The following is a 16204-nucleotide window of genomic DNA, read 5'->3' as shown; positions in this document are numbered from 1 at the left end:
TCTAAGTACTAGTATATTTATGCACTGATTTAAAGGCAGACTAGGTTAACTAAGTTGTAGATGAAATTAAGCGGCTTCTCCTTTCTTTAAAGAATGACAATGAAACAATTCTTAAGCCCCAATCCCAGTCATTACCTGTGCTTAAATTATATTTTCATTATTGTTAGCTCCTCATTTTTGAACCTGAAAATAAATTTTACGAATCCCTTGAAATCTAAAGCCCCATCAAAATCAACATTAACTTCAGTGAACTTCAGAAGATTGAACCTGCTGATGGCAGCCGACAATGACTGTGTTTTGTGCTTTTGTGAGGTGTCACATGATAAAAAAATTATTTTCATATGTGTAAAAGCTTGTTACTGAAGAGTTTTGGAATACTTTTATGAATTACTCATGATAAGAAAAAATTAATCTTACAAAGAAGGACTGAAAATTCAGAGTAAAATGCTAGATGAACCTAAACAACATAGGAATGCACCTCATAATATTTAGCATTGAAAATAATTACGTGAATTAAAAATCAGTAGATTCACTTATGAAAGTGAAAAATTACACTGAATATCTGGAAAGTGTTTCCCTCAGTGAGCTCTGTTCATCTCTCTAGTAATCTGTCAGGAGAGCTGTCAGAAACTCTCTTGGTTTTCTCTTTTAAAACTACACTGGGCAAGACATATTGGTAACAGAGTGTGTTCAGTCTGGCTTTGGCAGGGAGCTGGGGTTAACTGACTTAAACACTCCTTCTTTTACTTTTACTGCTGTGATATAAAGAAGCAGAAGACTGCACCCATGAGGATCCACTGGTCAGATCAAGTCATATAAAGATTGATTGCATAATTTTTTTCTCTATCTTTACATAACGCAGTATGTAGTGAGATATATTTCAGCCTAAGAAAAATGAGCATTCTGATCTCTGTAGCTTTTTTGGAGAAAATGACACAAACACTTGTGCTCATTTTTCATAAAACCAGAGGCTGTAGCATGAGATTGAACTGCATTACTGACATTTCTTTGCTTACAGAATTTGAAAGTATTTTGTTCAAGAAACACCTGAGCAGTTTCAGAGTTTTCCTCTCAGAAAATTATTGAAAAGATTATGTTTAATTTACTTGAGTAGTAAGGGTGGGACAATGGTAAATGCACAAATAAATAAATACATTAAAAAAAAAAAAAAAGTCTACCTGTTCTAAGCTTTCAAGGCATGCATGTAGCTGTGCAAACAGGGAATGCAGATTTTTGTAAAAGTTACTCTACCAGTTATGATAAAGTGTGTTACTCAACTCATTCTCTACTTTCTGCCACCAGAAAATCTCCCTACATTACACAAACTTATGAAAAGCAAAGCTTCATAGCTCAGATTGACTTTTTAAGACTGGCACAACTTAGAGAGAAAGCTGTAGCAATTTTAAATGTTCCAATTTGTTGATAAAAAGTGAACAGCAAGCTGAAATTAATTCATTACTAATCTTTACACATTTTCATCACACATCTAACATCAATCGTATTTTTAAAAGGAGAAAAAAAATATTATTACTTGCAGTTGAAAAAGCCCAGGACGCTCCACAGTTTCGTTGATCCAGAGGATCATGGATCCACTCAGGCCATGCATAAGTGGCTGCAAAAAATGCAGGAAATTTTTCTTCTGGAAGTGTGTTTCCCTAAAACAAAATGTAGGACATCTGTGTATGCTTCTATTCCTAATTTTTTCTTAAATTTTACCTTAATTTTGTTCTTAAAATTCTTAATTCTTAAACAGAGGGAACCAAAGGCTTTGGTACCTGTGGCTTCCCAAGCATCCCTGTAGTGGTTACCTTGTGGCTAGGTGCTGTGGGCCCCCCGCGAGCAGGGGCATTCTGGCACTCCACTAGCTGAGCTGGAAAGCTGAGCTCCACAGCTGCCAACCTGAATAACCTGGCCAGTTTCTCTCTGATTTTTATCTCACACAACAATTCCCTATGAAACATGTTAATTATGATCCAGCTGGCATTTTTTGAAAGAACAGCCTTCTGCTACAAATAGCAGCAAAGTTAGGTACCTGTTATCCTATTCTCCTTGACACATGGCTACAGGCAAGAAATTTTAGTTACCATGAGGGAGGCATCAGTACAGTGTATCACTGATTTTTTCACACAGAGGTTTCTCAATCTCCAGCACTTATTCTTGTTCCAGAACAAAAAAATCAGTGATTTTTCTTCTACTGTGCAATCTGATGTTGAGTCAATGAAAATTCATGGTCTGCTCAGCTAAAGCCATTTGGACAGCCTTTTTTGCAGTCTTCATCCCTCAGCCTTAATTTATGTCCTCTAAGCTTTGCAGAAATATCTGCATATGCAAGAACCATCTGGTACAACTGCTAATAATCTGCTCTGTGTTCAACTTATCAAAACCACTGACCCATTTTTTTTTTTTTTTGCTGTTGAGCTTTGGGGAACGGTTGCTTAAGCTGCACAGGGAAATAGGAATAGCTATAGAGAATTGCAGTGTTGGTCCATCCAGTCTATCAGTTTGTCTCAAACAATAAGATCTGTTCCAGACGAAAACACAATATACAAAATATGATAATCTGTTCCTAAGCAAAACATTCCCTGATGATTCTTTTCTACTAGTAGGCTCATACCCTGAAGTACAATGGCCTCTATCCTGTTCACATTCTGTTATTTTACTTTGCTTTACTTAATCTTCTAATTCTGGGTGTCCTTGCTGCACTATATTTCTAAATTGTTTATGTGACTTATAAGACTACATACCTTTTCCTGAGGTGATTTAAACATCTGAGGCCAGTCCTTTCAAACTATTTCAGGACTCTGGGGAACTGAACTTTACCATTTTGGCTGTATCCAGATCATTTTGTTGCGTACATTGGGAAATAGGGGTGCCTCCACCCAGCTTGTACACCTGGATTTCCCACAGAAAATCCATGGTTGAGAAGTGGGTAAGGAAAAAAGAAGCTTGCACCTCAAATCCGTATTCGACATTAGGCTGGGATACAGCACCAACAGGCAGATTGATACAGTCTGTCATATGCCCAGACCTGGTAACTCTCAAGTGCTTCCAGGTTTACTACATTAGATGCAGGCAGTAAATCCTAAATACCATTAAGGTATACTGCAAGCCGTTAAGTCACTTAAGTGCTTTTGAAAGTTTTACCTCCACTCATAACAAGCCAGTAATCTTTTCAATCTTGCTAAATTATTAATCTCATTATTTTGATTAATCACTTTCAAGTCTGCTTTTTCAAAAGCTTCTTAGATACATGGGACTTGCAACCTCAAATGACACACAGAAAGCAAGAGCTCCTTTAAAGAATACCTTGCTATGTATCATTATGTTCATTATTAATGAGCAAGCAGAAGCACAAGATTTACTTTGAAGATGGATCATACAGGTGAAATCCCAGGCAAATAGAATTTCTTTCACATGGTAAGACTGCTCACTATCAAGCAGTAAATAAGCAAAATTTGGCAAAGATTGTTTAGTACCCTTAAGTGTGCAATGACCACTTACAATGTTACAAATAAGTCAGCTGAGAAAAGCAACAATGTGTTACTTTATGTATGCCTAAACCGCTGCCAATGTATTTAATAGCCTCATATTGTAAATCCCAGAGCAAATCCCTCATTAAGCCTCAGCCTTGTCATTTAGAAATGCAGGACTGACCTGTAGCCAGAAACATTAGCTTTTTGTCTGAGAAATTGCTAACCTGATATTGAGAAGCACTGCTGTTCTGTGACAAATAGTAAGTCTATTTAACCCTTGGCCCAGCTCCAAGGACCAGCATCAGACAGCACAATGCAATCAGCAAAATTATTTTTAAACCTTCATATGTATTCTCTGCCTTGAAACAAGCAGTCTGGCCAAATCAGAAAGGTAAGTGGACATAAAAGAACACTCATACTTCAGCTATGACTTTTTCAGAAGAGTTAGATGGCCCATCAGAGAAAAAAGGCTGAAGATTACTGAATTTGCAAATGTGAAAATAGTTTTTTCTGAGGGAAAGCAAAAAAAAATTTTTTTCATCTAGGGAAAAGGTTCTGGACATCACTTGCTTTGTGAAGACAAAACAGGTTATGCACGAGCTTCAGTTTGCAAGAGAGAGCTCTACAACTGCTGAGCTTTTTTGCTATGAAAAGTCATGTATCAGTGGAACAGCTGGTGTACTTTTTATACCTTCACATTACCTTTACAACTTCTTTGATACTTAATACAAAATGGTCCCTTATTACTAAAGTATGTATTCCATTTTCTTGTAAGATGGCACTTAGGAGAGCTCCTTGTTGCTGGCAGGTGCAGACCCCACCACTGCAGTGTACCTTCTTGCCAGAACACGTACTGACAGAATACCACCAAATATGTATCACAATGTGTTTTAAAGGCCTGGCAGCTAGTTTTGTGCTACACAGAACTTCAGGAATGATTACACTATCTCCTGTAGTGAGTGAACACTTTCTAAACATCTCCTCAGATAACACATATGACATTATTGGGAGCTTCAGCTTTGTCAGGGGTCACAACAGTTTTAGTGATGTATTTAGCTATAGATCTATGTTCAGGTCTAGCCATACTCTGCAGCAGAGGGTCCTCATTTCAGTAGTTCTTGTTCCATACCATTTTCTTTTAGGTACTTCAATTTGCCATCATGTTAAACTACACTTCCAGGCATGAGTGTCACCTTATGGAGCAGGTATAGCCTTTTGTTAATAGCAGACCTCTTAAAATCTCTGTGAGCAGCTTCAAGAAGTTTGTGTTTTCTCTAAGATGAAATGTAGCTCTGTCACTCAGTTTGATTTGAAGTAATGTTATGAAGCTATGTTTGTAGTTGGATACGTCAGTCAAAGAAACTAAAAAACTAGACTAAAAAGCCTCTGCTCCACCACCATCAGAACAAAGACTATGCCGTAGATGTAAAGAGGTCAATGCAGAAGCATTTGACATCCTTGAATCTTTTTTCCATGCAAATGAGTAAGGAGCCCCTGCTACACAAACTTGCTTGTCCCAAGCATCCCCAAAAGACAGTAGAAAATAATTAGAACAGCAGGCCCTTGGGTACCAGAAACTGTCATTTATTCCCTAAATAGTAGACCAGTAGCATGCTGAAGAAATGATTTTATTTAAAGTTAAAAAAAAAAAAGTTTTATTTAATGAATGGGTAGCTACAGTTTTCTTTCTACATTAGCGAAACTACCAAGTTTTAATCAGGTCAGCACAAGATAAAGCCAAAAACTCCTGGACACTAATTGTAGCATTTTTATCAGCTATATATATATATATATATGTCTTTGGGCAAATGACTTGCAGTTTTCTCACTTGCAAAATGGAAAAGGCAGTAATAGTCTCAGAGAATGCATGAATATTTAATTAGTGCAAATTTATCCACAGTAACTAGTACCTTAGCCTGCAGATGAATTAGTACTCAATAAATTTACTTGAAGGTCAAGCCATTAAGGCTCGAAGAATTTGTCTGAAAAATATTAAAATTATTATTTCTGAATGTCATCATATCTTTTTACTCTCTTCTGAGCCTTCGCCTAGCTACAGCTGAAGCTTAATGGAAACACTGTCATGAAAACTCACTTTTTTAGAACTTTAGGACTTTGTACCTGTGTTAGTGTGCTTCAAAAAAATATCACCAACAGAAAATTATTTATGGAAGGTGAAGCAGGGATAAGTGTGTCTGAAAATACTTATCCTAAAAAGTGCCTGGAAGTTAATTCCATGGCCACTGTTTGTTTGCCAATTGGAAGAATCTGTCAATGTACCCCTTGTGAGCCCAAGTCATGCCATGAAATTGCTGGATCATGCAATGATAGTAGATATGGAGCTGGCTACGAGTGAAAAAAATTTTTTTTTTAAAATGTTTTTGTGAAGTAATAAATGTGGTAGATGACAGGAAATTTTCTGAGGCAGAACAAGGACACTTAAAGAGGTGTCGTTTTTCTACAAAACTATAGAGACAGAATGAGGGAGATTTGGAGCTTCACAGGAAGCTTCAGTGAAAAATATTTTAACATCAAGAATAACTAAGAGAGAAACCACTGGGGTAAAAGCAAGAAAGTTCTAACAATTTTGAAGAGAAGCTATGGGAAGGAGAGAGGCTCATGTATAATTTAGAGCAATTTTTCAAAAGCTCGAAGAATTCTCCAGAAGCTGAGAAAGTCATACAGATATGATTATTTTCTATTTTTAGCTTTTCTAAGTAGAGAGAAAGGTTTTTTTAGAGTCCTGTGCAAAGCTTGTGCTTCCAACAACACATAGGACTTCCTGAGGGCTAAATGCATGAATGTGCAAAGCTGGACTTCAGGAGAAGAATGCATTGAAGCTCCTTGGGTGTCTGGCAAGGCCAGAGATATTTGGATTGTGGCTCACAGATTTCATAAAAAGATAGTAGATAGAGAAAATATGCCTGAGAAACGTACCAGTGGAACAAAAGCTGTAAATAGTGTAGCAGTTTAAAGAAGCTGCATGAAACTTAATAACAATGCTTCAATAGGCTGGACTTAATGCAGGACTACTGAGCGACCAGCTACCCAAACTGAAAGGAAAAGAGGAAATATTGTAAAGAAATTCTTGTTACCTTCCCTTTCTTGTTTTCCCAGGTGGGATTTGTCTCACCTAGCTAGGTACCTAGTAATGTAGATGTCACCCTCTGAGCCAGGTACATGATACCCACTTTTTGCTTCTGTTATATAAGCATCACATGGTATTCCTCAAGATAAAAAGCCAACAACAAATCAACCCCAAGTCTCTTGAGCCTCAATGCACTTTGCTGGTAATTTGTGGCAGATACTTACTAAAGACTGCACTAAACTCTTTTATGTCATTGTCTTATTTTGACTTGCCATCTTCAACTGAAGCAGATCCTTCTTTGGCTGCAAAAAGTAGTCTAGCGAATTATACAAGGCAAAACTCCAAAGCTTAATTTCTGTCAACTTCTTGCTCTGACAATCCCCCTTAATGTAATTTTGAGCAAGCTGGCCAGTCTGGGCCACAACCCAATGCCTCACCATGCTGGCGCAGGGAACTGACTTTGTGTGAGGCAAAGAACCAGTTTGCATCAAGAAAAAGTGTTAGGATTGTTAGAATCGTTGTGGAGGCACATGACCCTCCCCCTCTTTCCCAGATTCCCTCAAGTGGTAGCTCCTCACTGCTTGTGCTCCCCACAAGGTCTTCCATGATGTGGAAACCCTTCTGCCATAACACACAAAGAACAAGGATTAATTGTTGACTTCAAATAGATAATCAAATGTTAATACTTGCCTGAACTATATAGAAGCCAAAGATAAAAACCCATTACATTTTATGTCACTTGCAAACCTTGGATCTAGCTATTTATTCTTGCAGTTTTCTTAATTTCATTATGTTGAGGTAGTTAGCTTTTCAGTCCATGATTTCCATAGTTTGGGGTCTTCTAAGAAGCTAAGAAACTGATCCAAAGCATTGGAAAATCTACTCTGTATTCAATAACTATGCATTTCTTCTTTAATTACTCAACCTACCTACCTAAAGTATATTTGCTTTGATGCAGAACTAATCTGAGCATAAATATAAGATAAGAAATTTAATTTAGCTGCCATGAAAATGGCCATGGCCAAGACTTTTAGAAAGCTGGTAGTAGACAACCATCTCATTTTCCAATGCTTTCCATCATTTTTCTTTCCATTTGGCCAAAACCCCAGCCTCCTACCACATCTTTACACTGCTTTATCCTATGGGCTTTCAGAGCTTCTTTCAAAGATTGCTGTTTAGTTTCAGTTGTTATCCTTAATGAACTATCCCCCAATTCATATTTTATGGTTACAGCTGTGTGTGCAATGATTAGCAAATGAAGAGGATCATATGAAACCAGCCTAATGAAGTCAAGATTTCAAACACCGGTGATCTACAACACTAAGTTAATATTGGTGTGTAGCTTCCCAATGGTTAGCATTTGTTTTTTCTCCTCCTTGTTTGATTTCCAATAGGACCACATATTCTGTGACTTAGAGAACTATTCTGGGAGCTTCATATTCAACATGGAAACATTTAGTCTTAAATCCCTGAATCATAATCTTACAGTTTTTCACATTTATTTTTCCACGTGATGAAGTTATTTTAAAAAATTAACAATTATACACCACACTTACAGGAGCTTCTCTCATGTTCAGCAAGGAATGAGATGGAGGGAAGGTGCCCAGGCGCTTTTTGAAACCTTCTTCCACTGTCATTCCCCAGAATTGACTGTAGTTGTCAGCTTTCCATCTTCCTCACAGACAGAAAACAAACAAAACCCAAGTTAGAGATACTATTCACATCAATATGTTGCTCCTTTGTAAGAACACCACTAACAAAAACATCCAGAAATAAATCTTTCAAATTACATTTCAAAACCTTTTATTCGATATGCATGAGAAAATATTTAGTACACTCTTCCACTGCAAATGACTGTAGGATGGAGCAATACAGCAGTATATGAAAATAAGTGATTTGAAATCTCCATCATGGCAGCCTGCAGGAGATGAGCATGCAATGCTTCAGAGGAGTACTGGAAAACAAGATGCTCAGTCATAACAATTACTGAGGTTACGCTCAAATTGTGCTTCAGACAAGATGCCCACAGAGAATGAACAGCTTTATGTAGTGACTTACATTGCCTTCAAGCTCTGGTGCACCTGCAGTGAGACACTGTTGAACCCAGCAGAAAGCCCAGCTAACACCTTCTGCCTGGGTTTTACACCAATAGCCAGGTTGAAAGAAAAGGCTCCCCATGGCTCTTTAATTATTTCCTCCCTACTCACAGGTAGAGTAGACTCAGATTGTAGTGTTAACCCTGCAAACTGTATACACAACAGAAAAAGAATACCTTGCAGCAATACACATTTGGAACATGCCAGAACACGTTATTACTGGAAAAGGGTTGAGCCACAGCTTTCAAGAAGCTGAAAGCATTCTCTTTACCCATTTCTTTCTTGCTTGTGTACGAGGAACAAGGAGGTGGGATTCGTGCTGCCCAAATGAGAAGCTTCACTGCTCTTGGCCTTCTTGTAATCAGAGAAGAATACAAGCACCTGCTTGTTGGATCGTATCTTACCTGGGCAAACCTTACCAATTACCACTGATGATAGAGAGGTGAGGGGCACCAGGTGCTTAAATGAAGTGTCTACCCTAACTCAGTTGGTTTAAATGTCTCCAATGAAGTAGAAAATTTTTTGGCACTAAGTCACAGTTTGAAATCTGGGCAGGCTTCACTGGTGAATTTTGCACCTCAGTTCCTAAGGAGGCAGCCCCTCTATCTCTGTCTGTAAACAGCCAGCAGGCTCCCAGGGCTCAGCTGTGGTACTGAGGTGCCCCTAATCCCTCTGCGCTACCTGGAGGGGATAAGAACTTGTAGTAAGAAAAACACAAAGCCCTACACAGTTCTGATATTTTGGTCCCCATTTGGCCCATCCTTTCCTCTTTCAATGCTACCTAGTCATGTCATGTAGAACAATGCTTTTGAGGGAAGAGAAAAAATTACTTTAAGTATCTATCCCAAGTAATAAATAAAGTGAAGTATAAGGGAAGGTGATCTAAATAGTGTTTTGTGAGAAAAAACTTGTACTAAACTTGGAAAATATTTTAGAGCTATGTTTACAATGTCAACTCCTATCAGCATGAGACTTTATCTTTCCATTTAAAACTCCATCATCTGCCAGAGATTTAGGAAAGTTTCACAGATGTACATTTACCATCAAATTGTTGTAATGTAATTGGGGAAGGAAGGGGTGGGGGTGACTGCATAACTTGTAATTCATACAAACATACAATGAGCAATACAGTGGTTTATAACAAAACTTTAAAATAAAAGCATTCTCACCCATAATCTCCAGAATTGATGTGCTGAATTAAGTCTTGGCGAACAAGGCATACTTCTTTTGAACATTTCCAGAGACTCTGGAAGCATTTGCTGAAAGGGCAAGAATATCACTGAGCAGAAAATTAATTGTCAAAGGAAAAATATGCATTTTAACAGCAGAAGGAAGGTGGGTAGAAAAAAGTATAAAAAATATAAATGTTACATAGTGTTTATAAAAACACAATGCTACTTCACTACCTTATGAATCGTAACTGGAACAAGGTGGGAAGGTTGACAGCTTGTGGGAAAGGTTGTATTTGAAAAATTTTGCTTCCATCTTTGCGAGACCAAAACAGGGAAAAAACCCAATGTCCATTAAATGAGATGCTCTGAGCAACTTTCACTGTGGAAACCCAGAAAGGAGCCATATGGCCATAGACACCTTGCTCCAGGGATGCTGGTCTGAAGTCGGAGCATGGGGGTCAGCCCTGTTTGAGTGCTGCTGGAGCCCCCCGGCTGTTCTGGAGCTGGAGGTGCAGGGCTGGATTTTGGAGAGGCAAAGCTGGGAGGTGGCTTAGGCAGCTGACTGCCAGGGTCAGTAGCAGAGCTCCTGTCTGTGCTGTCTGCTCCTGTCCCAGGGCAGTTAAAGGAATGCGCAAACAGTTCATCTCTTTCCTACATAAATATACATACATATATTCTTCCTCTCACAAAATAATGTAAGGTCTCATCACTCAAGCCAAAGAAACAGAGGAAGACGTTCTATAAATAATCCCCTAAGCTTTAAGGATATTTGTTTTGCCAGGGTTCAGGTCAATGCCCAGGTCTAGGCCGAAACCATTTCTACTCAGGTCAGAGCCAGCAGACTGAATGAGCAGGACAGAATTAGACACTGAGGAGGGGACTTTAATACTTCCATTTTCATATTTTGATTAGAAAGTCCACTGACCTCTTGCAATTCTTCTAAATTGTCTGTAATCTATTTCTACAATATCTTAATACAGCACTATTCCAGCAGACATGTTTAATATGAATTTAAAGATGCTCACTACCTTAATTGTTGTTTCATGACATATGTTAAATAAAATTCAATTTGCTGTTCTCTGAAACATTACCAGGAATTGCAGTTGTCTTTAATTATTGTTCCTTCTCCATAATATCGGCCATCTTTATAACAACCTGCCAACATAACATATAGAGGTGTGAAAAAATAATCATTTTTGCAGTGAATTAACTCAAAACTCGCTCCTATTGAATTAATTGGTTAAATGCAGTATGCGTAAATTATTTAGTTGAAAGCAACATCCATTTCCAGCTTCTTCAGAGTAATGAAGGCAGTTTGATGTATTTTAACTTTTTACCAAACACATGATCACTCATAGCAAATAAAATCAGCAACAGATTCAAAACACCCACCGAAAAATTATATGTAAATAAAAATAATTCTTTAAATAAAGTTATTTTCTAGTAATAAACTTAAAAAGAATATATTTCTAATAAAAAATATTTTCTGATTGGCAATTAAAATATAAATAAGTTTTTCCAGTTATAGAATTCAAAAAACTAGTAACTATTCTAAACCTATTGTCATATATTATTTTTTCTCAATGGTTTAATTCTTCTTTGAAAAACAGGCGGTTCAACCATGTTTCAAGGTAAATGTATGTTTCATATACTCTCCAACTCCAAAACACAGTATAAAACCTGATTTGAGCGATGGTTTTTCCAAACAAATACAAGACTCCTAATTTTCTTCTTTGATAACGTTTCACTAAGAAAAGACTTTGTGTGTGTTTTAAGATCTTCCACGTAAACTGTTTCTTCAGTCAAAGTTTCAGTGAAAGAAAGACCCAGAATGCCTGTGCAGGGCTTTGGATCCAGGCTCTCACAAACACTGTACATTTCACACATGGGTCCCTGTCTTCCAGCCTGTTCTTACGGTTCCTCCACTGGTAAGCCTACAGGTAGAGGTCACGTTCCTTCTCCCACTGAAAAGGCTGGGAGCCAGCATGCCCAAGTTGTCCTTTCAACTCTGTTTTCGAGAAGCTTAAACCATATTTCATATTGATAAAGGGTGACTTACATTTGTGATCTATCATACTGTTTCCCCACCACAGGTATGAGGAAGGCCATCCTCCTCCCGCAGAAAGGCTGCAGTTCCTCTGCCCAGGCATACAACGTGTGCCTGGGCTGCCTGGGCCACCTTTATTGGCAGGAGTGCTCTTCTGAGCCACAGCTAATTTCACACCCAGGTGCCGAAGCAGACTAGAGCTGATGAGTGAGTTACAGGTGCCTGCCTTTCCCGGTTAATGACACAGCAGGCTGCGTTAGCTAGTGCAGGCGCAGGTGAGATACATCCCACCTAAGTAGTCTGAGGCCCAAAGTGTTTGCCCTAATTCATCTTCCACCAAGATCTGAGACATTTTTCAGAGAATATGCAAAGCAAATTACTCAAGTGTCACAGTTTGTCACAGTCTGCCACAGACAGCATCCGACAGTAGGTGGAATGAGGCATCAAGCATTTCAAATATATTTCAAATATATCGAGGGGAGGCAGTATGGGTGCAGCACCTGAGCAGCAGGCCAGAGCTCTGCTGGTGGGCATCACTGCTCATCCCTGACAAAAAATGCAAACCTGGAGAAGTACGGAAGCTTTCTAATAACATGTGCTTAGGGAACTGAAGATTAAAACCGTACAGTTTCGCTGGTCTAGCCTAATTGCAGAGAGAGAGCTGGGAGTGCTGCCTGAGGCATCGGTGGCAGAGAGCAGAGATATCTAAGCTAAAAGACACTGTTTGCGTGGGAACACAGCAAGATCATCTGGCTGTGAATATATTAGGTTGAAATATAAATGTATTAAGTGGGAAATTAATTAATTTAAAGATGTAGCCTGATGACTTCATGAATGGGATTACATGATGTTAAAAACATGACTGGAAGGAACAGTATTTGATACACGAGGACTTCCCTCCCAGGCTGACATTCCTATACCCTCACAACACTGACTGCATTTGCCCCCAGTATTGATGTCAGTACTTTTGTCAGTGAAATGTCCCCAGGGTTACTCGCTTGTAGGCCAGATCCTGACTGTGTAGTGTAAAAGCAATTAGAAAACTCTCTACACATCACTTTTATATCACCACCAGGTTGGGATCCAGTGTGTTGGCCCTGACAAAGCTTTTGAAACAAAAAGATAAAATAAATAATAAATATAGACAATAAATAAAACTCTAACAATTATTTTAATAACAAAAAAATAGGAATACCAATCAGAACTTCTATTTGGTATCTAAGAGAGGAACATGCACAGTTTCTGCTGAAACATGAAAACCATCAAAACCTACTGAATGCTGGTTTCATAAAGACAAAGTCAAAGCAGGTCTACATAGTTAAATCAAGACTGGCCCTCAGCATGGTGCACACCCATGGAAGAAGTCACAACATTGCTTACTGCTGCTGTGCACCAAGTCAAGTGAATAAACAGGGATCCAGAAATAAAGCACTAAGGAATTTTATTGCTGCTCACTCTGGCCCATATATACTTCAGTTTATTGGTTTATTTAAAGAACTATGACTCAGGAAGCACTGAGAGCAAAACCACAGGCAACCAAAAGATCAAAAATCTTCCAGGTGAAAAGTACTTTGGTGTATGTGGTCTTCTAGTGCTTAAATAATTCTCAGCCAAAGGCAGAAGCTTAGTCTCAGTTACTAAAAGTCAGCTAATACACTTATGTAATTTCTAAAAATACTTCATAATTTTCAGGCATTCAGTCCTTTTTGCTTCTCTGTTTTTTCCTTCCAATTAGACTCTCTCTTCCCTTTTCCTCAGACATTCCAGTTCCAGGAAGTTCCTTTCAAGTTATTTTTTTTCTGCTGTATTTTGGCTGCTTTTTTATTCTCCATTTACCCTCTAAACTATTTACATCAAAAATATCCAATAAACAGATTTTAAACAGCTGCAGACTTTCCATCAGGGAAGCACTTTAAGGAGCAGAAAAACAGGATTGTGTTTTGAGATGAGATATAAAAAAAAAGATACAAGCTCACCTATAGAACAAGTGAAGGTTCTTGAATAAATACAACTGCTATCTCTGGCAGGTATGTACAGTCAGAGTTACAAAACAGCGAACACAGATGCAAAAAAAATGGATTAAGAAAGGCAGTAAAAATATTACCCCTTACCTATTCCCTTATCTAAACCTTCTGTTACACTTTTACCTTTAAGACAGGGGTCCTCAAACTATGGCCCACAGGCTGGATACAGCCCCCCAAGGTCCTCAGTGTGGCTCCCGGTATTTACAGAACCCCCCGCCCCCCCCCGCCGGGGGTTGGGGGGGAAACCAAGCAGCCGCAGATGACTGCCTGCCACTTCATCCGCGTGCCGGCCCCCTGCTTAAAAAGTTTGAGGACCCCTGGTTTAAGAGGTAGGCTTATGGCACTACCCACATGGCAAACTGCTGCAGGTTTTGTAGTGATTCGTTTACATGAAACAGTTTGCCAAGCTAGACCCACAGGCTGCCAGCTCTGGAGCAGAAATGCTGCTGAATGTTTATGCAGAGCTCATGACAACAACCCCTTAATCTGTTGGCAATAAAATACACCGCTGCACAAAATAAATATGAAATAGATGTCTTTCTTCACATAAATCACAGAACATTATTTTAGATGATTAGAAACACTTTGGAAAATCAAATTTGTTTTACAGCATTTCTGTCACTTGCACTTATCAGATTTTGGTTGCATGCCTGGCTTAAGAGCACAGCCTCCTGAAGAGCTTATGGTCTGAGTGCTGGAATGCAAGCAGTAGGGTTACTGCAAAGAAACAGTTAACATTAAAAAATGATAGTAGTATTTTTGTTGATTTTAGGCTTTTGAAAGTTTGTTACGATGTCCATATTTTCAGCCAGATTTGGTCTCCTAATGCTAAGAAGCTACAAAGTCTTAAAATTCATAATTCTAAACTTTTCTCACCAGCAAAGATTTGGTCTATGCAGGAGCCAAGGGAGGACCAGCTGTTTATAGATTTTTTTTTATTATTATTTTTGTTTGCAGTCTCTAGTTCTAAATAAAAATATACTGAGTTTAGAGTAGTCCTGGAGAAAACTTTCACTACAAACTAACTAGTAAAAACTAAAATAGGCCAGAAATCCTTGTTCTAACCACATCCCTCCACCTACTTTGCACCTGAGGAGGAAAGATAGTGTCCCACAGGAAAACTATGATGGATCAAAATCATTGTAGACTATCTCAGAGCAGTATCATTCAGAATACCTCTCAGTCGTCTTAGTGATTTATTTGTACTGATGGATAAAAAAATTTAGATCTTGCTGTCCATCTCATGTTAATCTGTGAAGCTCTATTGAAATTGTTGATATTACACTAATTTTGACTCAATGAGGTTAACTCTGAGAAGTTTCAGGTAAAACAGAGATTCTGTCCAACAGAAATATGATCTAATCAACATTAGAAATACAGCCCTAGAGATAAAGAAATACTTTATCTTTACAAGCATAATACTTACTCTAGTTTCATACTTTTTGTGTTTGTCCACTATGTCTTTAGTCACATTTTTAGGATGTATACACTCTAAAGATTAATTAGTCCTCTTACTTGCAAGATTATTTTTATCATGATGCATTAATGCCAGCTGAGCATTTTCTCTGTACCTACCTGATGCTGGAGGTGGCCAAGGCTCATCTGATCTGGTGGGCTCAACAGGGTGGTCACAGACATCCCAGTAGTCAGCACAACAGTCTACAGGGCCAGGAGAACCTGAGGCACAGAACTGGTCACAGTAACATATAGCTGTTCTAGAGACAATGTTAAAGCTGCAGTCATCATTTCTTCCTGTGCAACAGCCTCGTACCCTGCAGGATCTTCCCTGATACAGATTCCTTTTTAGCCTGTTCCATTTTGCAGAACCGCCGTCTTCAACAGAGTAAAGTCCTCGGGGGAATTTTCTTCTAGAGTCACGCTGCTTTGCCATCCAAACTTCACTTGCAAAGCAATATAAGAGCAATATTTGACTTTTAAGCCACATTCTTCTGCCTCTAATAGCCTTTTCTTGAGGCCCTCTGTACTTTATCAGTAAATGTTCATTTACTGTAGATGTAATACCTTCAGCTGGTATTCAGAAAGAAATCTGAACAAAGCTGCAGACTACAATTTTCTAGGAAGACTCTGTATGTGTTAATTATTAGTCAGACACTGTAAACTGATTTATTTGCCCAAGATACAGAGATACTGGAAACAGAGCCACAACTATGTATTCATCATTATGAGATATTGGGTACATTCTTTTGGAAATGAGAAAGTTTATAGTAAAGGTTTCAGAATATACAGAATACACATGGTCCAGTATTTTAATTCTATACTTTTAGCTTCTAAGATCAAAACAAT

The 16204-nt window shown here is 38.4% G+C and overlaps 1 protein-coding gene across 5 annotated transcripts in view; it reads right to left on the bottom strand.

The window, feature by feature from the left end:
• The window catches only part of TINAG (tubulointerstitial nephritis antigen), a 50608-nt gene extending 34653 nt beyond the window's left edge, over positions 1 to 15955 (bottom strand). For 4 of the 5 annotated variants that reach the window (XM_055810109.1, XM_005238120.3, XM_027787826.2 and 1 more), the window contains exons 1-5: positions 15476 to 15954; positions 10921 to 10984; positions 9827 to 9916; positions 8118 to 8232; positions 1532 to 1655 (exon numbers count right to left, since the gene is read on the bottom strand). In XM_055810109.1, coding sequence (XP_055666084.1) covers positions 1532 to 1655; positions 8118 to 8232; positions 9827 to 9916; positions 10921 to 10984; positions 15476 to 15845 — 763 coding nt within the window. In that variant the 5' untranslated portion in view covers positions 15846 to 15954. Of the gene's footprint in view, positions 1 to 1531; positions 1656 to 8117; positions 8233 to 9826; positions 9917 to 10920; positions 10985 to 15475 lie in introns of all 5 variants that reach the window. The other variant, XM_027787824.2, reaches the window with a different exon arrangement.
• Positions 15956 to 16204: the final 249 nt, after the last annotated feature.

The sequence above is a fragment of the Falco peregrinus genome, chromosome 7, assembly GCF_023634155.1.
Source record: "Falco peregrinus isolate bFalPer1 chromosome 7, bFalPer1.pri, whole genome shotgun sequence".
Classification (NCBI taxonomy): Eukaryota; Metazoa; Chordata; class Aves; order Falconiformes; family Falconidae; genus Falco; species Falco peregrinus.
The sequence above is the reverse complement of the archived record's forward strand: the minus strand, read 5'-3'. Positions and strand labels throughout refer to the sequence as shown.